Source organism: Fusarium oxysporum, chromosome 5 (assembly GCF_000149955.1).
Source record: "Fusarium oxysporum f. sp. lycopersici 4287 chromosome 5, whole genome shotgun sequence".
NCBI lineage: Eukaryota > Fungi > Ascomycota > Sordariomycetes > Hypocreales > Nectriaceae > Fusarium > Fusarium oxysporum.
In genome coordinates this window covers 3,234,180-3,257,860 of record NC_030990.1, presented here as the reverse complement: position 1 = coordinate 3,257,860, position 23,681 = coordinate 3,234,180, and the positions used below count along the sequence as shown (strand labels likewise).

The window sequence follows — 23,681 nt, the reverse complement described above, 5'->3', positions numbered from 1 at the left end:
ATAGCCATACCACCATACCACCATAGTACATACTTCATTAGCATCTGTTCTCTCTCTTATTCGACTTTTCGGCAACCTGGTAAACAAACAGATTTTAACAAGAGCCTGTCCTCCATTGGATTGATAAATACGTATCTTCGACCGCCTGCCTTTTGAGGCGCCGCACCATATTCCAGTTGGCAAGATAAGGCTCACCGCCTTCTGTTTTGAATCTAAGACGAAATATACTGCCGGGGAAAAAATTACAGATCGCAAAGGTGCCCCCACCAGTTGTTTCAACCATCAAGTGGAAGCAAACACATCTGTCGCAAGCTTTCGCCAGAATTGATATACGGCTAGATTACAGTCGCAATACTTGCAATGGCGGAGCAATCTCATCACGCGGTGCGTGGCACTGTCTCTTATACACGATCCATAGGAATTAGCCAGCGTGTGACACCACTCGCGACACCATGGACTGGTGAAATGCGGACTAGGTGAACATTGAAGTCATGGTCATGTCGGCAATTGAGAGACTAACGCAATACAGATTCTCGGACTTTCAAGTCAATGAGATCAAAGAAGACGGCACAGTCCTGCACCTACAACAAGTCGGACTGGCAGATGAAGAAGCACCAGTAAGCAGAAACGGGCTCTACGACTTTCATAGCGCACCCACTGACTTCTTCTCAGGCGATTGAGGTGAAGAAAGAGTTCAACGGCGAGTCTACAGCCCAGGAAACAAAAACAGATGAGCCTGCGAAAGATGCCTTGAAGCAAACATACAGCGAGACCGCTACTAAACCCGAGTCGGCACCTCAACCTGAGACGGTCAACGAAGTCTCACCCGAGGATGCCACCATTCTTGAGGGTCTGACTGATCAGCGATTCGCCCAGGAGCTGATTGGAGTATATCGGTCTGGCCATGGCGCCGACCACGAGAAGAAGAAGTCTGTTACATCGGAGCCCATGGACGACAGGGCAAAGCGTGGTCAAGTTCACCAAGAGATCCGCCGCATTTTTAAGTCTCGGATAGATACCAACACAACTGACGAAGGTGCTATTGTCGCAACTCTTATCCCCCCAAGAAAAGCCAACAGCAAGAAGCGCGGCCGTGGTGGTCGCGGTGGTGGCCGCGAGGAAAAGCCTGCTGGCGAATACCTGCATTTTACTCTGTTCAAGGAGAACCGCGACACCATGGATGCCGTGAATCAGATTGCTCGTTTCCTCAAGGTCAAGCCCCAGGTCATCGGATATGCTGGTACCAAAGACCGCAGAGCTTCTACAGTGCAACGATGCTCGGTGCGATACATGCGGCCACGAAACCTCGCTGGTATCAACGGGAGGATTTGGGGTGTTTCCACGGGAGATTACGACTATAAGGACAAGCCAATTTATCTCGGACAGCTTCTTGGCAATGAATTCGTGATTGCGATCAAGAGTTGCCAAATAGTTGGCGAGTCCAACGACCAGCCCATCGCCCAGCGGGTAGAAGTGCTGAAGAAGAACGTTGATTTGGCTCTGAACCATATGACTGAACACGGCTGGATCAACTATTTCGGTCACCAGCGCTTCGGAACTCACGAAGTTGGCACCCACCAGGTTGGGCAACTCATCCTCGGGGACAAGTACGAGGAGGCAGTCATGTCACTACTCCATTACGATGACAAGATTGCACAGAGGGCTGAGGCAGGCGATATCCCTGACGAACCCTCCAAGAGAGACGAGTATCTGCGAAACCAGGCCTGCATGCTCTTCCTTACAGACAAAGATGTCGACCGAGCCATCAAGCTCATGCCTCGTCGATTTTCTGCCGAGAATAGCATCTTCAGACATCTAAACCGGCAGGGCGCTCAGTCTAGACGTGATTTCATTGGCTCTCTGGTTCACATCACTCGTGGCTTGCGCTCCATGTACCTTCATGCCTACCAGTCCTACATCTGGAACCACGCCGCCAGTCGTCGCTGGGAGCTTCACGGCGAGAACGTGATTGCTGGCGATCTCATTATCGCTCCGACGGAGAGTACGCCTCTTGTCAGCGGCCAGGACCAAGACGGTGATGACATTATCAACCCTGTCGAAGATGACGAAGATGCTCCCGTTCGCGCTCGTCCCCTTACCGCTGAAGAAGCCGCCAGTGGTAACTACACCATCTTCGACATTGTGCTGCCAACACCAGGCTACGACGTCGTTTATCCTGAGAACGATATTGGGGAATTCTACAAGGATTTTATGGGTCGCGACGAGAATGGTAACCTTGACCCCTACAAAATGCGCCGCATGCGCCGCGAGTTCAGTCTGCCTGGCCGATACCGCAAAATCATGAACCGATTCCTCGCCACGCCCTCCGCTGAGGTCCGTGCCTACTCTGATAATGCAGAGCAAATGCACCCAACTGACTTGGACAATATCAAAGCTTCGAAGGGCCCTAGCAGGAAGCGCTCTCTTGAGGACGTCGACTCCGACTCGACAGTCAAGAAAACGAAGGTTGAGAATGGTACGCCCGCTTCTACAGAGGTTGAGATGACATATGTCCAAGCAGAGACAGCAGATGATGGCTCTACCCCTGAAGCAACTCCTGCTCCTCAGGAACCTACAAAGGTTGCGGTGGTAGTTAAGTTCCAACTTGGACGCAGTGCATACGCAACTATTGCGTTACGCGAGCTCATGGGCGACCCCCCTGAAGATACCGAGACCGTTGCAAGAGACACTTAACAGGAATTTGATACCCATGTATTTAAGTGGGGGATACAATAAAATTAAGGCGCTTGGATGCCAGATACGACATATATCTAATGTGGAGCTCGCTATATTCTGATAGCCCTCAGCTTGATTGCTGGAGCAATTGCGCCAATCCTCAAGTCATACACTGCTACTGAGGACATAATAATCCCACAAGAGGGTCTTCTGATGCTACCTACTGCAGGCTGGTCAGGTCGTTTGTCCGCTATCATTTTTGATCATGAAACATCAGTGACGTGTGTATTTAAAGAGAAATGCTCACAACGAAGACCGCAGCCTTTGTTCACATAATCGTGGGCGTAGTGGAAATGGCTGACGAGGAATGTGGCCTTTTCTGGTTCGTTCATGGCATTGTGTAAAGTGTTCATGCTGCATGGCCATTTCTCCGATCTGCTTCTTCCAAGGCCTGCTTCACCAATTCGTCTGCTTTTGCGAGAACTTCTGCCGTCCTGACCTCCTTCCATTATTTGACATCCTGTGCTGTTTGAGCTGCTTTAGCATTTTGCTGCTCCGAAGCTTGAGCTTGTTGTGTATCTTTTCTAAGAGTCCTTAGGTTGTTCATCCCAACCCCAGACAAAAGAAAGATATTTCACCATGTTGACACGCTTGGAGCGCATTTCAACCATCCATGGGTGCTCCATCATCTTCCAAGGACTGGCTCGTCTGTTGGGTTGTTTTTCCAAACTTAGACAATGTTAGCACACGCTCCTGAAGGAGGGGGGGGTAGGAGACTTACCAGCACTCGATGAAATATTTGAAGTTGTCACTCCAATACACGTCCATTTCAGGTTCGTCCTTCAGTTTGGGCACGTTCTGTCTTACGATGTATGTGAGTAAATCTATAAGACCAGCCCGCGGTTGCATTTCTGTGCCGTCTGCTGGAAATGGGAAACGATGCTGCGCCACCTCGAGAAGGGTGACTCCGGTTGACCAAACATCCGAAGTAATAGTATAGGACTGGCCGGTGATACGCTCAGGTGCCATATAATAGCTGGTGCCGATGAAAGTATTGGCCTCTCCCTTAGTACCGAAATCGCCAGAGACACCGAAATCGCAAAGTTTCACGGCACCGTCTCGGCAGAGTAAGATGTTCGAAGGTTTGATGTCTCGGTGAATGATTCGTCGAGTATGCAGGTACGTGAGGCCGCCCAAAACACCCTCGGCAATCTTTCCTAAAACCTTCTCTCCTGTTCTGCCCCCCAAACGCTTGACCTCCTTATAAATGCTATCAAGCGAGCCACCTTCACAAAACTCCATGGCGATTGAGATTGTGGCCGTAGCTGGATCGACAAAGGCTCCATAGTACTTGCATATGTGGTCTGAAGCGCACTCTTTGTTGAATCCCAACTCTCTGAGAATCTGCTTTTTGACATCGGGGTCCGGATTCGTAGTGATGACCTTGAAACGTCAGTAATCAAACTGTGGCTTATGGTCGAAATAACTCACCTTGAGGGCAAAAACAGTGTTACCGCCCTTGAGCTTGCATCTTGTGACAGCACCACCAGCACCTTCACCTAGATTTCCAATCTCGACAATTCTCTTCTCCAAACTTGCGATTCTCCAGCCCTCTTCGTCAAGCTCATCAACGTCGAGAGTCCTGGCCTTCTCGAGGCTTAGTTTATCGAATGCCTCCAAACCTTGAAGACTTCCATCACGCTCCATGGAGACCCCACCCTCGCTTCTCTCGGAGTACATAGATCCTACAGCAGATACCGGATCCGGAGTACCTTGAGGTCTTGATACACCTATACCATACTGCGAAGCAAAGGACAAAGCGGAATATTGAGATCCTGCAGAAGTGGGATTGCTTGCCCGTCCATCTAGAGGGCCGAAACTGCCAGACCTTGAGTGAGCCGCGCTACTTTCACTACCACCACCAGCCGATGCTTGGGTTGCACATTGGGATCGTGGTAACTGTTCATGGGGAGTGACTTGACTACCCATAGGGGTTGCTAGGTGTAATGTCGGCAGAGGAGGCCTTGAAGGGGCAGCCGCGGCTGCTCCTTGATTGCCTACAGCTTTGGCATTAGGTGATGGTGGGATAGCGAGGCCAAGCCTGGGTGTACGAGCTCCACCACTTCTGGCGCCAGGAATGGCGGGTCGGAGGAGAAGCACGGGAGAGGGGCCCGAGTTATGTGTTGGTAGAGAAATTGGAGTGGGAGCAGTAGGCTGTTGCTATAATTCATGAGTTAAACATTCAAGACAGGGAAGAGCAATCAGGAGAGCGTACGGGTAGTGGAGTTGAATCAGAACTCTGAGGCTGTTGGTCGGCCATATTCGCTGTTGCGCTGGTGACACAGGTTCCAACAGCGTATACGCAATAATGGGGTCTTGTTGGGGATCAGATGGAAAGTGATTCCTTTGTTCTGAAAAGAAGTCTCTCCCAGGGAAGGTGGTATCAACTAGAGACGATCGAGATAGTCGGATGTGAGGAGTAAGCGTCGTCGAGCGGCCAGCGTCGTCGTAAGTATGAACACGGATATACGGATGCAACTAATTCAACGTCGAGTGTTTGATAATAGCAGCAATAGCGAGTGTTGGGAATCAGTTAAGCCAGTTGCTTAGTTGAGAGTAAAATAAGGTATGAATGTCGTCGTCGAAGAGCCAAGTGAGGCAGCCGCAGGAGTAACAACAGCCCACGCAAAAGAGCGGGGAAAGTACGGTTGGCGGCGTTTAGATGTATAGGTAGGTAGGTAGGTAGACTTCGTAAATATACTGAATGTTGTTATGCCCAAGAAAACGTCGCAAAACAGGACCTAAGCTGACAAAAAAAAAAAAAAGGCGTGGCAACGAACGACACGTCGTCGAGTGAATCCGAAACGGCAGGAGGAAAAGATGAGAAAGGACGTGAGATCATATGGGAGGGCGAGAACTAGAGAAAAGAGGACGTGTAAGCTGGGAATGGCGTCCACCATAGGTGCATTGATTGGATCGGGTCTGGGTGGGCGGGCTTGTGACTGTGACTGCCACTGAGACTAGGAAGGGCGGGGCGCTTGGGCATCTGTGACCCCTAGAGCTCAGTGGAAGACGACGCACAGGGCCCCTAGGGGTAGTGTTGTACCTGAGGTACGGGCGGGGAGCTCTTTGTTTGCGGCGCGGGGCGTTGAGTGATTGGGCTTCCCTGCAAGCATTGAGCGCTACCTACCTACCTACCTACCTACCTAGGTACCTAAGGTAGACTTGAGGGGGGAGGGACGGGAAGCTGGACCCAGCCCTGGAAGGCGGGCTTTCCAGGTATTGGTGGTTTTGAGGTATGTCTCAGATTCTCGCCAAACTCATCTGAAGTGGTTTAGGAACTTGCTCAATACAACACGCGCTTGATTACTTCTTACGGGCTACAACCACAACATAGACCAAGTTAAGTTAAGTTACAGGTAGGTAGGAGTATTGGGATAGGGATGGTCAGTTACCCGACTACCTCCCTACCTAGATGTGAGTGTGTTTACACTGTGATACCACGCATCCAATGCGACTGGTTTGAAGTCTAGCAAGCCAAGCCACCCGATATAAAAACCAAGGGTTGCCATCAGTTCAGCCAATGGGATGAATGGTGGGATGAATCTACAAGCTATTGTTGGTGTCATTTCGGCTCTTTCTTCTTTCATCTGCGGTTTATCATGCCGGGTTTTTCAATGCACCTATCGTGAAATAATGAATATCAATATTGGACATGGGCTTTTGAGAGACAATAGATCCGGGCACATGAAGCCACAAGCTCAAGGTCAGGTTTGTAGCTGGGTTGCACACACATCGTCATTCTCGTCGTCACACTCTGTAGTATTTCAGGTTTTTTTTGCCATGGCCCCCAACCGTCGGTGTACCAACAGTAGTACAGTTTGACTTGGTCTCATCCATATTCCAATGAGCTGAGTTAACCTCCACATCCTCGTTTCGAAATTCAAAGTCAGGCTACGGTACTCCATGGCATCAAACCTAGTGGAGCTATTAATTCGAAATCATGGGTCAGTTGCATCGGAGGCGCTTGTCCCATATCAACGTGGTCCAACCGCAATCCAAAGCTAGGAATGAGGAGATCCTTCAACCCCTCGGTCAGCATCCAATTCGTAAAGCTTTCGAGGGCAATATGCAATGTCGTTGTCGTAAGACAAAACATGCTGATTCTTAGGTGACAAGTCAAAATGCCACCCTGGGAAGCCCCTGAGCTAGATATTTGGAATAATACCAGGACCCCGGACGTGTTCGTGAAATCGATTGACAATCAAAACAAAATACCTACCTACAAACCCAATCAGATGGCGAAACACAATGGCTGTCACATCACCTAGCTACGTCGCAGCTGAACACATCCCCGACATGTCTCCCCATTCGTTGAAGGAACCCTGTGGCATATGACGGGCGATCTTACACGTTTGTGAGGCAAAACAGGCGCCCGAGTGTCGGCTTCAAACGCGTTTTATGCCATTGTCGGCATTGTAAGACTGGTCATGATTGGTACATAACTAGATAATCCAAGATAAAAACAGTGAAATCAGTCATCAGTCTATTCGCTATAGGTGAACGTCGTAGGGGTCGTTAGCCCTTGATAGCGCTTTTTTAGTGACATGTCCCATTGCTGTAAGCGCGCGTTTAGGTGTCTGCATGTGGCGCCGAAAGTGGATCAAGGGTCCCATCCCGCGATTTTGCGACGCCTGTCACCGCCAAAAATTTCCAGTCCAGTCGCATCCAACTTTGCATGCCTACCTTAGCTTGGGAGGTTGGTCTTTGAAAGGACTAAATTGACTCCTGCAATTATAAAACCCGAATCATGGTGCCGCCTGCCGATCCCGAACGTGCGACTGCTGCGTCAGACGAAGAACTCTTGTCTGGTGCCGCCTCATCCTCTGACGAGTCTGACTACCTTGACAGCGCCACATCTCGAAAACGCCGGAGGACAGCAGAAGTGCCTCAGACTGGAGGTGACGAGGTCAAAGACGAGGACGAGGAAGACAATGAGCTGAAGAGAGTTCTTTCTACAATCAAGGTCCCATCTCGAATCAAGCGAGCCGCTCAAGTCGACCAGAGGGAGGCTCAGACTAAACCTTTGATCGCACCCAAGAACTCGATCCAGGCTCCTACCGACCCAAATACCACCTTTTCTTCCCTCAACGTGCGACCATGGCTGGTACAGTCACTGGCAAATATGGCTATTAAACGGCCGACGGGTATTCAAAAGGGCTGTATTCCCGAGATCTTGAAAGGCAGGGATTGTATCGGTGGTAGTCGAACAGGTTCTGGTAAAACAGTAGCGTTCGCTGTGCCTATCCTGCAGAAATGGTCAGAGGATCCTACTGCCATCTTTGCTATCGTCTTAACGCCAACAAGAGAACTAGCACTGCAGATTTTTGAGCAGTTCAAGGCCATCTCTTCTCCTCAGAGCCTCAAGGCGATCTTGGTGACAGGAGGCTCAGATATGCGCACACAGGCCATTGAGATCGGCAAGCGGCCACATGTGATAATTGCAACACCTGGTCGTCTCGCGGATCATATTCGAACTTCCGGAGAGGACACCATTTGTGGATTGAGGAGAGTTCGATACGTGGTTCTTGATGAAGCTGATCGCCTTCTCAACGCCAATGGGCCTGGCAGTATGCTTCCTGACGTGGAAGAATGCCTCTCTGTTCTTCCCCCAGCTACTGAGAGACAGACGCTTCTGTTTACTGCTACTATTACTCCAGAAGTTCGAGCTCTCAAGGACATGCCAATCAAGCCTGGAAAGCAACCAGTATTCGTGTGTGAGGTTGACACGCAGACATTGGCTATTCCTACGACGCTGAAACAGATGTATATCAAGACGCCCGTCACTCATAAGGAGCACTACCTCCACGTCTTTTTGCTCACCGAAGCCAATGTCGACAAAACTGTCATCCTGTTCTGCAACCGAACCTCGACCGCCGACTACCTTCACCATCTTCTTCGAATGCTTGATCATCGAGTCACTTCTCTACACTCTAAACTTCCCCAACGACAGCGAATCGACAACTTGGCTCGTTTCCGCGCTTCAGCGGCCCGTATCCTTGTAGCAACCGATGTTGCCGCTCGTGGTTTGGATATTCCTGAAGTCAGCCTTGTTATCAACTACGATCTCCCACGCGACCCTGATGACTACATCCATCGAGTCGGTCGTACAGCCCGTGCGGGTCGCAAAGGTGAGGCGGTCAGCTTTGTGGGCCAGCGTGACGTGGAACTGGCCCTTACAATCGAAAAGCGTGTCGGCCGTGATATGGAATCTTGGGAGGAAGAGGGCGTCAATCTCGAGACTCGCGTGATTCGCGATGCCCTCAAGATCGTGTCAGAGAAGAAACGCGAGGCTTTATTGGAGGTAGAGGAAGGGAGGGAAGTCGGTGGCAAGCGAAAGCGCACGAAGCAAAAGTTGCGAGTGGAATAAAGCATTGGAATCTCTGGATCAAATGGATAGACAAAAGCGTATTTTTAATGTTGATTTCAAGAAGCTAATGATCGATCTCATGTAGACATTTGCGCAACATGCAGAGCTCCACCGACCTGCACATGCTTAAAGCCATGCCAAAAGCACAACCAGGTATCCCATGTCAACTCTTTGCATAGAATTTACGATCAACCTCTTTGGTGCGTAGTTGATATAAGCAGAAAAGTGCAAAAAAGTAAATTGGTGCCCCCAGCGAGGATTGAACTCGCGACCTCAGCATACCTCCATGAAGTCTTGGACATATAAGAGCTGCGTGATAAACCACTACACCATGGGGGCTCACGGCCGACGATGGAAATTTCCAGTATATAAGGCTCCTCGAACATTTGACCATGAAAGTGAACTCCAACTTCCGTGCTAATGATAGGCTATCCTGTAATTTTAATATACTTCTAAAGTTTGGACTGTTTTAATATCATCATATATATATGTATTTAATTATTATTTACTTACTTTATTAAGTATTATTTCTTTTACTTTTAGTAAGTACTTATTCAGTATAATAAGATAGTAAGAGATATATATGTTTTAGTTATAGGGTGTTTACTCATGCTTTTTGGCATACTTTTTGATTTAGAAGTTTTATTGACTATATTTATCTTTAACATAGTTCAAATAAACAATAGGATGAAGTTCTCGACTTTCAGACGTGACGGGTTTTAGTGCTATTTACATATCTATAAAAGATCACTTGTCCTTTCGACAATATTCTTGCCAATACGAAGTCTTCATTAATTGTTACCTGGAACATCAGTGGTAACATTACACAGGGTCGTGCTGTGCCTCTCATCCAAGGTCTTGAGGGCATACAACAAGTAATTTATATAGGCGCATGTCTAACAAGGCTGGCTTATACCGAAGTCTTGAGTAGATGCCTGACCTTTGTAAACACAGAATCATGTCTGGCACCGACGTGGGCGCCGGTTCAACCATCAATACTCAATGGATACATATGAAGTCGTGTATTTGATGTTATCATATGTTGTGGTTCCCAAAGCCAATGGACGAACATGGCCCATTCAAAAGGAAACTTAGAACGAATTACCGGAATGAATCTGTAAGATTCTGTTGTTAATCATCCGCGCCTGTTGCGAGAAGATGATGACTGCTATTCACAACTATCTATGTTGAGCTTGTGATGATTCTCAGCAAACCCGAGTAGAATCAGCTACTTCTCGCCTAGGCCAAATCAGGTGTAAGTATCTCTGTCATGAGTGCCGTCATCGCAACATCCCAGCGTACCGGACTGGAAATGGCAATATGCGCCGATATCGCGCCGGCTTGCTGATAGTTGCCCGACATTGCCGTTTTATCCTCAACCGCGAGCGTGTTATCCGAGACTCTGCTCACAAGCTTTGCATATGAGGTCGGACTCGCTGAATAGCCTTACAGAAATGCTAATTGACATCGAGCTACTCTCCTGCGTCATTGTTATCGATCCGATCTTGAGTTCACTGGTAACTAGACTGGACTTGATGATCGGGAAATTTCGTCGATCAATGCATACCCTGGAGTGACGTAGGTTTAGACAACCTGAGCCAAGCCAGATGGCAAAGTCCTCGAATTGCCTTCCCGATTGCTTCGCTGTCAGACGAATTGTGTGATCGATGGGTAGTTAGTCTCTTCCGGGTAAGGGATACGACAGCACCAGATCGCGTGGTATTCCTATCACATTTGTCGCTGACGACGTAGCTCGTGGCGTTGTTCCTGAGCTGGACGACGCCTGGTTTTGTAGATTATCAATCTTGGCGGGTCAATGACATGCTCAACTGTACTCGAGCGTTAACGTCATCGACTTCAATGCTAACACTGGACCCAAGTTCGGAATCATCGATATACTCCAACAATATCGTCTTGGGAATAAAGTCATGAGACCTCATAAATCAATACATAAAATAACATCGTCAAGCAAATCGGAATTTACGGGTTTATCTAAAACTGCGACAGTGGACAACGGATCCTTCGGGGCTAGGATGTAATCACCAGCGCCGGGGTTTTGCTGCTCTTAATAAAGAATTGAGAACTGGAAATCATGCCTACCGCGTTCCTGGGCTGCTTCCCCACGTTCTCGGTAGATCGGCCACTATGAAATCCGTGAGCTGCGCAAAGATTGTCGTGAGTATCCCCCCGCTGATCTGATCGGATTGATACGTAGGTGTTTGTCTGGGTGTGCAAGTGGGTTCGGCATGTTTCGTGCACCCGAAAGCGAAAATTGTCCGCCAGAAAGTCAGTCACAAGGACAGAAAACTTACCTGCCAACCTTACTTAGCGGCAGATACCCTCACACGAGCATTTTGTCAAGATAAGTTGAAATACGTAGTAGGTTCGCAATTTTAGATCTACCAAGGGAGGGGAAATAAACGGATGCATCGTAGTTTGTAGAAGCTTCTCACTCAGCAATAATATCATCAATACTCGGATTAGGAATCAGTCTCGCAGGGTTTTCGGCGCTGATACGCACACACCCTGATCAACCTCGGCCGAGAAGAAGACGGAGGAATTGACTGACAAAGCAGATTAGGGACCATCCGCTTAATGAGCCAAATTCGGCATGGGCTTCGAAAGCTTCCACGCTAACGCATATGTCCCTGGACCCAAAGCCTGAGCCTCAGACGGGCGCTGGCTGGCGGGCTTCTTTGAGCGTGAGGTCGTGACACTCACCAATCTCCGCCCTTCGAAGCTGTGATGCTGACTGTGTTGTAGGCAACCTTAACCAGACCAGCGGTCAATGGTCCGCACACGACCGATGAGTTCTCGCCAATTATGGCGCTCTGCGTGAAGCACAGTCTGCGCCTTGTGTTATTTACAGCAGCTGTTGCGATGTGTCACATCGTCATGGGAATACGCGGAATTTAGTCGGTGTTAAACCCCTTTGAGTACGAGTTACGATGCATCTGTTCTGAGGCTTGATGAGTCAAATGATATCAAATCATCCGAACCAGGATCCATGCAGAAGAAAATTCTTCGAACATCGGTCGAAGCCGAGTTAACGGACGTATTGAGCTCTTTTCCCAACCTGCATCACATCCATGGCTGGAACTTCCAGTGGAACATGAATCGAAGAAATCTGCATCCAATGAACATCCCAAGGAGTTGTCCGACACCAACAGAGACCCATTCTTTAAATCCGCGATGTGAGTACCGCCGAGCTGGCTGATGTTGATTAGCGAGGCACCGTACGACCCATCGTGGAGCCTCTTTCGGCGATGGAAGCGAAAAAGAACGAAAAATATTTCCAGAAAAGCGGAGTTTGGAAATCTGTGACTCTTGTCAATCCCGTCGTTAGACCGCCCAGCGGACAGTCACGGACGGTTAGTGGTCGGCGACCTCGGGATTCAGGATAGGCCGGCCTAGTCCGGCAATAACATGGCTTCTTGTAAGTCGGCATCATCTTGGACCGATTAAGAGGCCGTCTAAGGCTAGCCGTGTAGCCGAGTTGACAGTGTTGGAACGAGCAAAGAGGGAATTAAAGCTAATAAAGGACTGTCTTTACGGATATTCGGATTAGATGTAAGAAACTTGCTTACTTCACATGAGCATACGCACAGCAAGGATAAGAGCTAATATGGAATATGATACTGTTTGGCGGAGAAATACCTGGGAGAAAAGAGTTGCCTAATTTTTAAAAATAGGCAATCATATTACACAAACATGCTGGCAATACAATAGGTTGGTACTGACTTAGATCTTCAAACGACGAAAGCGAGAACAGCTTGAGAGTTGCCTGGTAAAAGCTTATCAAGTGACTATGAGGCATAAGTTGTATAGAGATTTGGATTACTTCTTGCTCGTTATCGTTGAACATGATGGTGGTGATTGACATGTCTGCTGACTATCATTGGCTCGTATACCGTAATTCGGTCTTTGACAACAAAGCCGACATCCATGCATGGATTTGATGGCGGCCGACTGAGCTCAGCCCTACGATTGATTACAGCGATACGTGGACAAGGACGTACATACTCCCCGCGGACTGCGCCAGGCTCGGGCACAGTGAGCATCGTGCGTTGTTACTGGACGATACCCTACCATGGTATACTCTCTCGCTTTCGCTTACGTTTGCTGTCTGGAACAAGCTCCCCCTTTCGAAGTATGCCCTATGATTCCTTGGCTGCTGACGACAAGCACATGAGGCGGAGTTATGCCTCAGGGTACACGATGCGAAGCGGAATACGCAATCTGGACTGATCAATCGGCCACTATGTGAAACTCGCCAACATTGACGCGGAGCATACTCAAACAGTCGTTACGAATTTAGTTTTGGCGAGTCGCCGATTCATAAGCATCCAATTGAACTGGGCTGGGCCTAGCGGGCCTTCACTGTAGGGGGATTGGAAAAAATGGAGGTCATCCTCCCTATCATCGTGACGGGAACTCAACTCTTAGATGGAGGCACGGGATGCAAGAGGTTGTCTTGGATTTGGTCTTGATGGATGCATGGAGATAATACAAATTCCCGTCCGTGTCAGTATGTTGTTGCTGAGCCAGCATGCAGCGTTTGTAAATCAGCGTCACACCTTGATCTCTGCCTATCCCATCTAGGAAATCGATTCTGCAGCAAGAGTCATCGCCGTATCGGAGTCAGAGATGATCGCGACACCGACAGGGCGCAAAGAACGAATAAGGTTCGCTCAATGCTGAGAAATGCATCTGCCTTAGGTAAGGTTCCTGAAGAGCAGGCTTGCAAATCCATCCTCGGATTTGTCGTGGTTCTGGCGGAGCTAGACGGACATGGTCAGATTAACGACTGTGGTAGGCTGAAGAGTCAACGCTAATGGCACCGGGTTTCTAATCAAACACACATTTGCAGGCTGCTTACGGACCTCGAAAACCAGCCTGCGATTATGAATCGCCCACGCCAGCCCTGTGCGAGATTGCGACTCGATGCGTGTGCTGGCAGTGCTGACCTTACAGTTGAGCATGTTTCGATCTGAGTTATGGTGAAAGTAATGGGCTTGTTGCGCCATTGAGGAGAGGATTACAGTTGCTACCATGTAAGACTGCCAGTAAGACTGAGATTGGTACTGTAAGCCGGTATTGATAGCCGGAAGATGCAGTCGCTGCGACAACTCTAACAAAGAATTGAGGGACACGGGCATGGAAGAATCCAGGGCAGTGAACCTCCGCCTGCCCAGTTCGGGTACACATCAGACAAGAGATACCTGTGCTGGGGCCGTCAAGTAGCGGCCTGACCGAGGTACCCAAGCCCGAGGATTGACATGGACTTCCGTAACGTCCGCCCGCTACATCGGGGCCGCGGACGGGGATGTTTCGCTGCCGGATGGAGACAGAGACAGAGACGTGTCGTGTCAGTCATGTCATCCAGTAAACGACAGAAAGGTACAGGGGCCATGTGCAAATCGATGTGCCGTGGGAGCCTTTTGGGTGGATCTTTCTAAGCTTCGCGGCTTCGCGGTGTCTAAGAGTCATCCGTCCACACACACCCATATCCATGTCAATCATCACTAAGCCACACACCCTTCGAACCTTGGCCCTTGCTTTGCAATGGGGACTGTGGACATTTCTCGCACTCCTCGGGTCCGCGTGCGCAAAGTCCGCTTAGCGGCGTGTCGGGCATAACTCATAATCCCATGCCACACCCGTGAGACAACATGAAAAGTCCGTAAAGGATCACTGGAGTTAAAAGATTCGGATCCCCCCCGTTCCAAGATCCATTTCTCCCACAACATCAATCAGATAAACACAACATCATCACAACAACTACTAATCAGCCTCAAAAGCTTCTATCAAGGTCAACTATCTCCACAGTCCTCTCAGACAAACACACGGACTCGACTAGCACCTTATCACCTAATCCCACAAGTCATTGTCACCACAGCCGACATCCCTGCGCTAACTTCAAGCCTGCCGCAATCGGGATCGCTGCCTTGACTCACAACATCAAACCGCCATTATATACATAGGACAAAGACCCCTACCTTATCTGGGTCCTCTTTTTCAACATGTCGACTACAACAACAACCACCACTTCTATTCATAGGCCAACTGCCTCTAAGACTTCTTCTCTCCGACAGTCTACACTCAAGAAGAACATGTCTATCACACAAACTTACTACCTCGCCCACAAGGCTCGAGCCAAGCTCTCTCGCGAGGCTGCTCAGCCCGATCATGACCTCCGCCTGCTTGTCGGTCACGCCAATCTCCTCGATTCTCTGATGCTCGAGCTTGCCGATGCCGAGCGAGAACAAGAACGATGGTTCAACCAATCTGTCCGAGGAGCAACCAATGCCCAGCAAGAACGAAGGGTGCAGTGGGCCGACAACATCGTCGAAGAAGAGGATGAGGATGACTACGACTCAGACTCTTCGGATTCCGACGACTACGATTCAGAGGATGACGACGTCGAGATGACCAGCACTTCTCTTCCCGTCAAGCCCATGAGCCCCCGAATCACACACATCGAGCTCGACGAAGACATGGAGGAGGATGATCTTGAGGAGGACTACGCTCAGCTAGAGCTTGTTCGAACACCATCTCACTCAAACTCACCACCCGAGCTTGTCGACCACGACTCAGATTCATCTGACGATGACTCAATGCCTCCATCGCCCCCTCAGTCCATCCTCACCTTCGACGAGAAGGATGTTAAGGAGCAGTCGCAACAAGAACAAGAATCCAATTCACTCTACGATGAGGAGTACTACCTGCCACCTCGAAACCCTGCGAGGCTTGTGTCGGCCATCTCGGTCTACTAAGCGGGAACTCATTCGATGATTGATTTGTGATTTTAGCGACTTGTTTCATATACAAAGCGATGGCGGCATTGCATGGCGTTTACTATACAAAGGGATACCACACGGATTTGGATACAACAAAAAGCATTTTTGCATTTTCTTTTAGTTACAAAGGATATGACTTTACGGATTTCATTGTGTTATTACAAAGAAGGATTTCACCACTCTACGAAGGACAAAGAAGGGACTGTACCAGACAGATGGGAATTGGATATTATCATGATTGGGTGCCGCTCCCGGCAATACGGTTGAGTGGCAGCCTTCGATAGGCTTCGTCCCAATGGTAGATAGCTCAGCAAAAGAGGCTTTCATTAGCCCAAAAAAATAAATAAGAAAAACATTCAAAACTATCATATCATTCTTGAATCTCCTTGCAAACTGTGAACCATACTATGCTATGCCTCGGTCAGCAGCCGGCTATCTCATGGTAACCGGCGTTGACGCCATACTCGCCGGCTGATATCCTTATCAGCGGTAAAAATTTCGTGATAACTGAGAGTATCGGGATCGGTCGCAAGCCCAAGTCCGATCGGGGTGTCTTTGGACCAACAGGCGGTGCCCGTGAGACCCGTCAAGGGCGTGCGGAATCTTGGCAGTGCTACACCGACTCCTCCAATGCACGCCCCTTTTGCTCTATAGATTTTTTCCTTCGATTGCGGTGAATGATTCATCAGCCAGGCCCGCCCATCACCAAAGACCTTGACGTCCCAACCATCAGGGTTTGTGATACCCAATCACGATACATGAACTGTACACATTGGGGCGTCTATAACGGTCGGAGTTTTGTCAGCGGAGACATTCAATTCTCCATTCTTGCTATGTCAGCGACATAGCAGTAGTCGAAGAAAGGCTCGTTTGACATCAATCATGACAATGACTATCAGCGGACATTACCAAGCCCCGATGGCTGGAAACGACGACGCCAGGGCGCAGAAGCATGGCCCGTGATGACAACAAAAAGAAAAAAGCCCAGGCAAAAATTACAGACGAACGAAACCGCCCAGGCCGCATAGCCCGCCCGCCATTTCCATCCCTTGGCTGAAGGAGAAGGACTTACGAATACAGGCTTGGCAGAACTATCAGAACATATCCCTGAGGAGTCATTCAATGCCCAATATTACGATCTTTTTATGTATGCTTCGATCTTCCACTAACAGTAGTTTTTCATCATCCCCCACCAAGCCATCGCCGCATCGAGCCTCAAATGGGTCCAACTGGATCCAGCGTTCCACAGGTGGTGGTTTTCTTCAGACTTTTCAAATATTTTACGAAAAGTCGACATAGACAGCTCAATCGTGAACAAGGATAGAACCATGCACAAAATTTGCGTGCGCGGGTCGTCTCCGCTTTGGAGTTGAAATCTTTAAAACCTTACGTACTGACGGGTCAGGGCTCCATTACTTAGGCAGAGACAAGACGCCCAATTCATATGAATTCTCCTGTCCGATGGATCACGATGAGGCGGACCTGGGAAAGAAGGGACGCGAGTTTTCTTTCTTATTCCTTAAATTCATGAACACGTTTCCCAGCCACTCGATCTCATTACCCACTAATAGCCTCTCGTTGCCTTCTTGGCTTTCTTAGCCGAGAGGCTCGCGGCCCCATAATCTCAGGTACATACCATTCACCATGCAAGGGCCCAGGGCGTGTCTTGCTCAAGCAAGCTGAGCTGACCGCTTCTGGGCCTCTCACCGACGGCTGACCTGGCAGGACAGCACTGGACAGGACATCGTACAGGAGTAAGGTTTCAAGCACGTACTATGCACCTTTATCGACTCAGTTTGCGAATGAATGTGCTCAGCTAGCCCCTTACTGGCTTGATAGAGGCGGTAAAGGAGAATTGACTGCTTCATGCTTAAGCGAAGTGTCTGGACCTTTTGCCATGGCATTATGTATGATTATGCACGGTCTCCTTAACAATAACCACGTAGCTGAGAAGGAAGGGGAAGCTTGAGCCTTCGTGTTCGGAAGCATCGTCCGTTGAGCTAAAAGTCGATCTCTAGAAGGAGTTTGGGGGGGGAAACCGGGGTTAGATGGAAGATCACAGATCATGAGATTGATAAGACCAGATAGGCCCCTGTTCACTGGTTATCGCTCATTATCGCTCGTTACGCATACGCGTATGCTCCAATACTCAGTATCAGAATGCGAGGATCGAATGAGAGAATGGTGAACTCGTCACATACACGCAATCTTTCAACACATAGATTCTTCATGGAACCTTATGCGTTTTCTGGGTCTATATTGCGCGTTCTCTGTATCAAATCTGTAACTCTTGCGCAAGCCAGGCAAGCCCACCTATCGATAAAATTCACACAAGGTCCGATACGGACATTATTGGAGCCACGGCGTCGTATCGGCCGGCGTTGGTCGGTCACAGGACCTGAAAATGGCCCACATCTTTCCGCTTTCCACTCCGAGCAATCCCGGGCCGGAAATCGGACATCAGGAACGCGTCCCATTGGCTTTTCAGGTGTCAGGCCGCTGGGATTTAGACGAGTCCGGGGAAGTGGCCTGTGTGACCGAGATGGACTTGATCTCATGCCGAAACACCTAGGTAATAGGCCTTCTGTTATCGGGATTACGGGAGCAAGCCAGGCGGTTCTGATAAGCTTGACTAGTTAACGCTGAGTCTAACATAGGGGTCTGCTGATCACCACAGCACACTACTTGTATGTTATCTATTACCAGTTTGAGGGTGAGCTGCTGACGTACTGGGAGACGACTCGGTATGGGGCTAGCCAGTCAACGGGCTAGCATTCACGATATGTTTTGAACAGATACAATAATCACAACGTGGGGCATCATCTAAGCACCATCTCTTGGCTATTAATTCAATTGCTGATCTCAGAGTTCTTGTAGGTATTGCTGACCACCTAAGTTGTTCATGGCTAATGCTGACCACTCTGACGATACACCCACGATGTTAGTTGATGGCCATTAGTTAATGATATTTAAAGTCCATACCGACTGAAGCTCGGGAATAAGGATAAGCAGTAAACTCCTCCGCATAATAAACTTCGGACTTGGGGGATTAGAATGTAGATCTTGTTCTCGTGGATTGCCAAAGTCCGAAGTCCGTGAGTGAGTCAAATGCACGGACCAAGCGTTGTCAGTACGTCATTGTGTAGCTTTTCGTCGATCAAATCAATGGCCTTCTCAGTGTAAAACAAGTCGACGTCTTGATAAAACCGCACACTCGCCAACATGCGACTTCTCCCGAGGCAAGCACTCGCTCACGATCTTTCTCCGGGCCTCATATGCCGTACTTACCGGCTGCAACGGCGCCAATTCGCGACTTCGCTTTCTCCTCCCCCACCGCCTCTTTCCGGATACACATCGTTGACTTCACGAAGGCTCATATCCGTCACCGGCCCAGACTCAGCAAAGTTTCTGCAGGGAATTGTGACTGCCAACGTGATCACGGAGGATGGAAAACCGAGGAGTGATGGGTTCTATGCTGCTTTCCTGACTGCGACTGGCAGAGTACTCTACGATGTGTTCATCTACCCAAATCACAATACTTCGGGAGCTTCGGCCGAGGAGCCAGGGTATCTGATTGAAGTTGATGCAGACCAAGCATCAACGCTCGCGAAACATATTAAGCGTTACAAGCTCAGAGCAAAGCTAGCCGTTCGCTTATTGGAAAATGATGAGGCGACAGTTTGGCATGCGTGGGATGACTCAAATTCTGCGAACTCTAGCTCAATCGTCAAGTCGGCCAACTTTTCTCTTCAGGATCCAAGAGCCCCTGGTCTGGGATATCGGCTACTGCAACTGGATCAGCACCCTCCCCAGATCGATCTCGAACCAAGCACTCAGGAAGCTTACACAATACGAAGATACCTAAATGGTATTCCCGAAGGTCAAGATGAAATATCTCGAGAGCATGCTCTTCCTCAGGAAACGAATATGGATATTATGAAAGGAATCGATTTCCACAAAGGCTGCTATGTTGGTCAGGAACTTACAATCCGCACTAGACATCGTGGTGTAGTTCGCAAACGAATTCTGCCCTGTGTAGTCTACGAAAAGGAGCATGCACCGCCGACAACACTTCAGTATCACGCAGACGATACAACGTCTTCTCTCGAGAGTGTGACCGCAGACATGATACCACGAGACACAAGTATCGGACGATTTGAGAAAAGAGGTCGAAGCGCCGGCAAGTGGCTCAAGGGTGTGGGAAACATTGGGCTCGGGCTGTGCCGCCTCGAGATCATGACTGATGTGACACTGCCGGGAGATGCGGCGTCGGGAGCTTTCAACCCCGAGGACGAGTTTGTGCTAGATTGGGGCGAGGAGGAAAGCCGCAATAGAGTAAAGGTTAAAGCTTTTGTGCCGGATTGGTTGAGAGGAGGGCTCGATGCTGAGAATCAGAGAAATGAAAAGTAGAGCAGTAAACATGAAGTTGTGCTGTAAAATACTGTATAAATACAATACTTATATGTCTCAGATAGAGGCAGATCTGAATATATTCACTAAGATTCTTTCTTTGTTTTTATCAAGCGCTTGGCTCATCGCCAAACTGTACCTTGTTCTTGAGACAGAGCCCTTGTCAGTGATTACACCTTGCCATGAAAAGACGGTCCACGATAGTATCATATTATTACAGTAGTACGGCGGAATAATCGGATCATGCGATCCTCCTAACTACGTTTCCTGGACAAGGCAACGGCCGAACCAATCCGTTGGAAGGTATTCCATGATAGCCTTCAGAGGTGAGTTCACTTTGGAGTAAATGTACTGGTCCGTGTAGGACGTTGATTCCATGTCCCAATATAGGTAAGTATACAAAGTTGTGAGGCATGGCGCAAGCTCACACTGCCACCAGTCATGAGCCCTTGAATTGATCATCGCACTTTAAGGCTACAGTGTTTCTTTCAGGGTATCGTGGCTATGCACAGAATTCGAGTTGGAGCGAAAACTGAACGATGCTGACCAACGAGAGTAAGGATTGAGGTTATATTAGCCAGTGAGAAGGCTCACCTGGGCTAGTCTGTCATAGACTCAGGGACAAGATCATTGCGAAGTTGACCACTGAAAATACGCAGCAAATTAGCCCTTACGCATTATGTGGATCGGTGTCTTGTTGGACAAGGGGCTCAAGTCGCTGTGTTTGCCCTCTTTAGCAGGTAAACAGGCAGTAAGCAACAGCTTGCATTGCTGCGGACCCCAACTTTGCCATGTCTCTATACAACAAGGGCTGGGTTGCAAGAGCCCATTCGCGGACTTTGATTAGTCTTGCAATTGAATTAAACCAGCGACCTCGAATTGAGTACTTTTGCTGCGACCTTGGCTTACTGGAAGGATGGAATTAACACTTGGATCGTCGTCTGACTGTACACTATGTAATCTCGCGAGCCTCAGCCCTGTGGTTGAGACCGGGGATAGTCTTGGCCTGTCGCTTAATTTATCTCATGGATGGCAAAGTTCTCAGGAGCTGACATTTGACGGCTCGGTGATGCATTTGTGAGTCTTCAGCCTTCATCATTGTTTTATGCCGTTCTGGACTTATTTAATAGTCGAAGCTGCCGCACTGAACTTCTACATCGTAACCATCGTTTAACGAATACCATCTCATTATTTTCTTGACGTCTGAAACGCACGTCCCGCGGGAGATTGTATCTCTACCATGGCTACAGAAACTACCCCTAAGACCATCAAGCGGTTGATCGCTTGTTGCGATGGCACCTGGATGGATAGTGACAATGGCTACGAAGAAGCCGGCTTGCTAAGAAAAGAAGGCTCTCTTCAGATACCTTCTAACGTTACTCGAATATCCCGTTGCTTTGAGAAGAGGTGCAGCGATGGCAAGCTTCAAGTTGTCAACTATGAGTCAGGCGTTGGTACAGGTAGCAACGTACTCGATAGTATTACTGGCGGTGCCTTTGGTATGGGACTCGCAGAGGTGAGGGTTGTCGGAGTATCGGTATGAAGGATATTGGCTGACCGTTTCTTCTAGCGTATGCGGGAGACATATTCGTTTTTATGTTCCAACTATATGGATGGCGATGAAATAATACTTGTTGGTTTCTCCCGAGGTGCCTTTACAGTCCGTTCTGTGGCAGGCATGATTGGCAATCTAGGCCTACTCACGCGGGAAGGTGTTGAGTTCTTCTATCCTATCTTCAAAGATATGCAGCATTGGATGGACGATGATTATGAAGATCCCTTCCCTAACATTCCATTCCCTAATAAACCCAAAGGGAAGGACGCTGCAGACGTTTACAGGGCTCGCTTGGAGCAACTCGGCTACACTCGTGTGAGGCGGAGTGAAGGACAAGGCGACATCATCACCATTAAAGCAGTGGGCGTCTGGGATACCGTGGGTAGCCTCGGAATTCCTAGAGTTTTATGGCTGGAGAAACTGGGAATTCGTGCCGACAATGACGAATAAGTCTCACCTCCAAATCTTCAAGAACTCGGGTTGCTGACCAGCTTCGTACGTTTAAGTGGCATGACACAAATCTGTCAGATAGAATCGAACATGCGTTCCAGGCCCTCGCCCTGGATGAAACAAGACCCCCCTTCACACCAGCGGTCTGGGAGAGGCTCCCGGAGAACAAATACACAACAGATCTCAGGCAGGTATGGTTTCCTGGGAACCATGGTAACTGTGGTGGCGGATGGGAAGATCAGGGCATGTCAAACATCACACTTGCATGTGAGGATTCCTTGCAGCTTAAGCCAAACTACCTTGTACTTAGACACTGACTTGGAAATAGGGATGATGGACCAACTGGCTTCCATTGGGGTTGAGTTCGACCTCCCTGCACTGGAACGATGCTTCTTCCAGAACTTCAAATTCTACCACAAAACCCCCTCAAAACTTAGCATAAAGTCGAGGAAGAGGAGAGAGAAAACAAAGAAGCGCCAGTGGGCAATAAACCCAATCTACGAGAACAACCGCCCATTTAGGCCTTGGGGACTGGGGACAATAAGTAAGGCTCCAGGCCTCCTCTACAAACTCTCTGGCCAAACAGTTCGTACACCAGGTCTGTATAGACCAACTGACCGCCAATCGAAATGCGATAAGTCAAGATACCTTCTTGATACAAACGAGCGAATACACAGCTCCGTACGAATCAGGCTTGCCTGCAAAGGTCTCGGCTTGAATGATGAGCACGTCTGGGACTGCCCTGCTTTGCTCAGTAACTGGAAACTCAAACGAACGCAGGAGAAATATAGCGATCCAGTTCCATTCCAGCCTGGTTGGTGTCCGAAAGGTGGAAAAGATCATATGGGCCATCCTAACGATTGGTCGAAGGGGCGATGGGTTTGGGAATACGTCGGCAACGAGAGTGATGGCCCCAAAGAGACAAGACAACGAATAATGGTTGAAGAGCCTTTAGGACCCTATGAACGATACTTACTCAACTTGTCAGCAGGATCACCGAATGTGTATCATTTTGCGGACACGATAAATAGTTGAAGGCTCTGGCTTGATGGCTAGGAGGTGGCAGAAAACCTCTGACTAAGTCCTAAGGGGTGAAAAGACTTAGATAATATTATAATATTTTATGATATCTTATGATGAGTTTAGCATACCCTCTGAAGAGTTTATTTTCTCACCCAGGTCTAAGACCTTAGCAAGTCTTCTGACGCTTAGGATGGGTATATATTTTGGGCCATACGAGGCGCCAACGCCTCGCATTTGGAAAGTCAGTCATAATAAGTGGATTGTTTGAGACACAAGATGTTCATCCATCTTAATAGTCTTTTATCAAATACAGTCCCATCTCAAAGGCTTCATGGTT

At 48.8% G+C, this 23,681-nt stretch overlaps 8 protein-coding genes and 1 non-coding gene across 14 annotated transcripts; 6 read left to right on the top strand and 3 right to left on the bottom strand.

Moving 5' to 3' along the window:
* The first annotated feature begins 228 nt into the window (after positions 1-228).
* Positions 229-2,998, top strand: FOXG_02118 (uncharacterized protein). Its single transcript, XM_018379410.1, has 3 exons — positions 229-476; positions 530-617; positions 673-2,998. The coding sequence occupies exons 1-3, from the start codon at positions 361-363 to the stop codon at positions 2,692-2,694; spliced, it is 2,226 nt and encodes a 741-aa protein (XP_018235452.1). The 5' UTR covers positions 229-360; the 3' UTR covers positions 2,695-2,998.
* Positions 673-5,734, bottom strand: FOXG_02117 (STE/STE7/MKK protein kinase). 4 transcript variants are annotated; one of them, XM_018379407.1, is made up of 5 exons: positions 4,952-5,734; positions 4,168-4,896; positions 3,458-4,119; positions 2,984-3,405; positions 673-2,899 (listed from the first exon to the last, which is right to left on the bottom strand). In XM_018379407.1, the coding sequence occupies exons 1-4, from the start codon at positions 4,994-4,996 to the stop codon at positions 3,261-3,263; spliced, it is 1,581 nt and encodes a 526-aa protein (XP_018235449.1). In that variant the 5' UTR covers positions 4,997-5,734; the 3' UTR covers positions 673-2,899; positions 2,984-3,260. The 4 variants fall into 4 exon arrangements, with proteins under 4 accessions (XP_018235449.1, XP_018235448.1, XP_018235450.1 ...); XM_018379409.1 differs by having other exon boundaries at positions 2,695-2,899; positions 4,168-4,890; positions 4,952-5,503; XM_018379406.1 differs by having other exon boundaries at positions 673-3,405.
* A 1,597-nt stretch (positions 5,735-7,331) lies between these two features.
* Positions 7,332-9,309, top strand: FOXG_02116 (ATP-dependent RNA helicase DBP8). Its single transcript, XM_018379405.1, has one exon. The coding sequence runs from the start codon at positions 7,487-7,489 to the stop codon at positions 9,104-9,106; it is 1,620 nt and encodes a 539-aa protein (XP_018235447.1). The 5' UTR covers positions 7,332-7,486; the 3' UTR covers positions 9,107-9,309.
* Positions 9,310-9,350: 41 nt separating this feature from the next.
* On the bottom strand, positions 9,351-9,445 carry FOXG_18237. The gene has a single exon. It is a non-coding gene; the product is annotated as a tRNA-Ile (tRNA).
* Positions 9,446-13,509: 4,064 nt separating this feature from the next.
* FOXG_18236 (uncharacterized protein) lies at positions 13,510-14,310 on the bottom strand. 3 transcript variants are annotated; one of them, XM_018398297.1, is made up of 2 exons: positions 13,990-14,310; positions 13,510-13,913 (listed from the first exon to the last, which is right to left on the bottom strand). In XM_018398297.1, the coding sequence occupies exons 1-2, from the start codon at positions 14,263-14,265 to the stop codon at positions 13,902-13,904; spliced, it is 288 nt and encodes a 95-aa protein (XP_018235445.1). In that variant the 5' UTR covers positions 14,266-14,310; the 3' UTR covers positions 13,510-13,901. The 3 variants fall into 3 exon arrangements, with proteins under 3 accessions (XP_018235445.1, XP_018235444.1, XP_018235446.1); XM_018398296.1 differs by having other exon boundaries at positions 13,510-13,887; XM_018398298.1 differs by having other exon boundaries at positions 13,510-13,887; positions 13,969-14,208.
* Positions 14,311-14,747: 437 nt separating this feature from the next.
* On the top strand, positions 14,748-16,279 carry FOXG_02115 (uncharacterized protein). Its single transcript, XM_018379404.1, has one exon. It carries the CDS (start codon positions 15,130-15,132, stop codon positions 15,880-15,882), a length of 753 nt encoding a protein of 250 aa, XP_018235443.1. The 5' UTR covers positions 14,748-15,129; the 3' UTR covers positions 15,883-16,279.
* Positions 16,280-16,336: 57 nt separating this feature from the next.
* Positions 16,337-20,474, top strand: FOXG_02114 (uncharacterized protein). The gene is made up of 2 exons (XM_018379403.1): positions 16,337-18,593; positions 18,643-20,474. The coding sequence occupies exon 2, from the start codon at positions 19,129-19,131 to the stop codon at positions 20,314-20,316; it is 1,188 nt and encodes a 395-aa protein (XP_018235442.1). The 5' UTR covers positions 16,337-18,593; positions 18,643-19,128; the 3' UTR covers positions 20,317-20,474.
* Positions 20,475-21,259: 785 nt separating this feature from the next.
* On the top strand, positions 21,260-22,321 carry FOXG_02113 (uncharacterized protein; the record flags this gene model as incomplete). Its single annotated transcript, XM_018379402.1, has 3 exons — positions 21,260-21,393; positions 21,447-21,832; positions 21,887-22,321. The coding sequence occupies exons 2-3, from the start codon at positions 21,557-21,559 to the stop codon at positions 22,319-22,321; spliced, it is 711 nt and encodes a 236-aa protein (XP_018235441.1). The 5' UTR covers positions 21,260-21,393; positions 21,447-21,556.
* A 137-nt stretch (positions 22,322-22,458) lies between these two features.
* On the top strand, positions 22,459-23,365 carry FOXG_18235 (uncharacterized protein). The gene is made up of 2 exons (XM_018398295.1): positions 22,459-22,588; positions 22,650-23,365. The coding sequence occupies exons 1-2, from the start codon at positions 22,567-22,569 to the stop codon at positions 23,354-23,356; spliced, it is 729 nt and encodes a 242-aa protein (XP_018235440.1). The 5' UTR covers positions 22,459-22,566; the 3' UTR covers positions 23,357-23,365.
* The last annotated feature ends 316 nt before the right edge of the window (positions 23,366-23,681 follow it).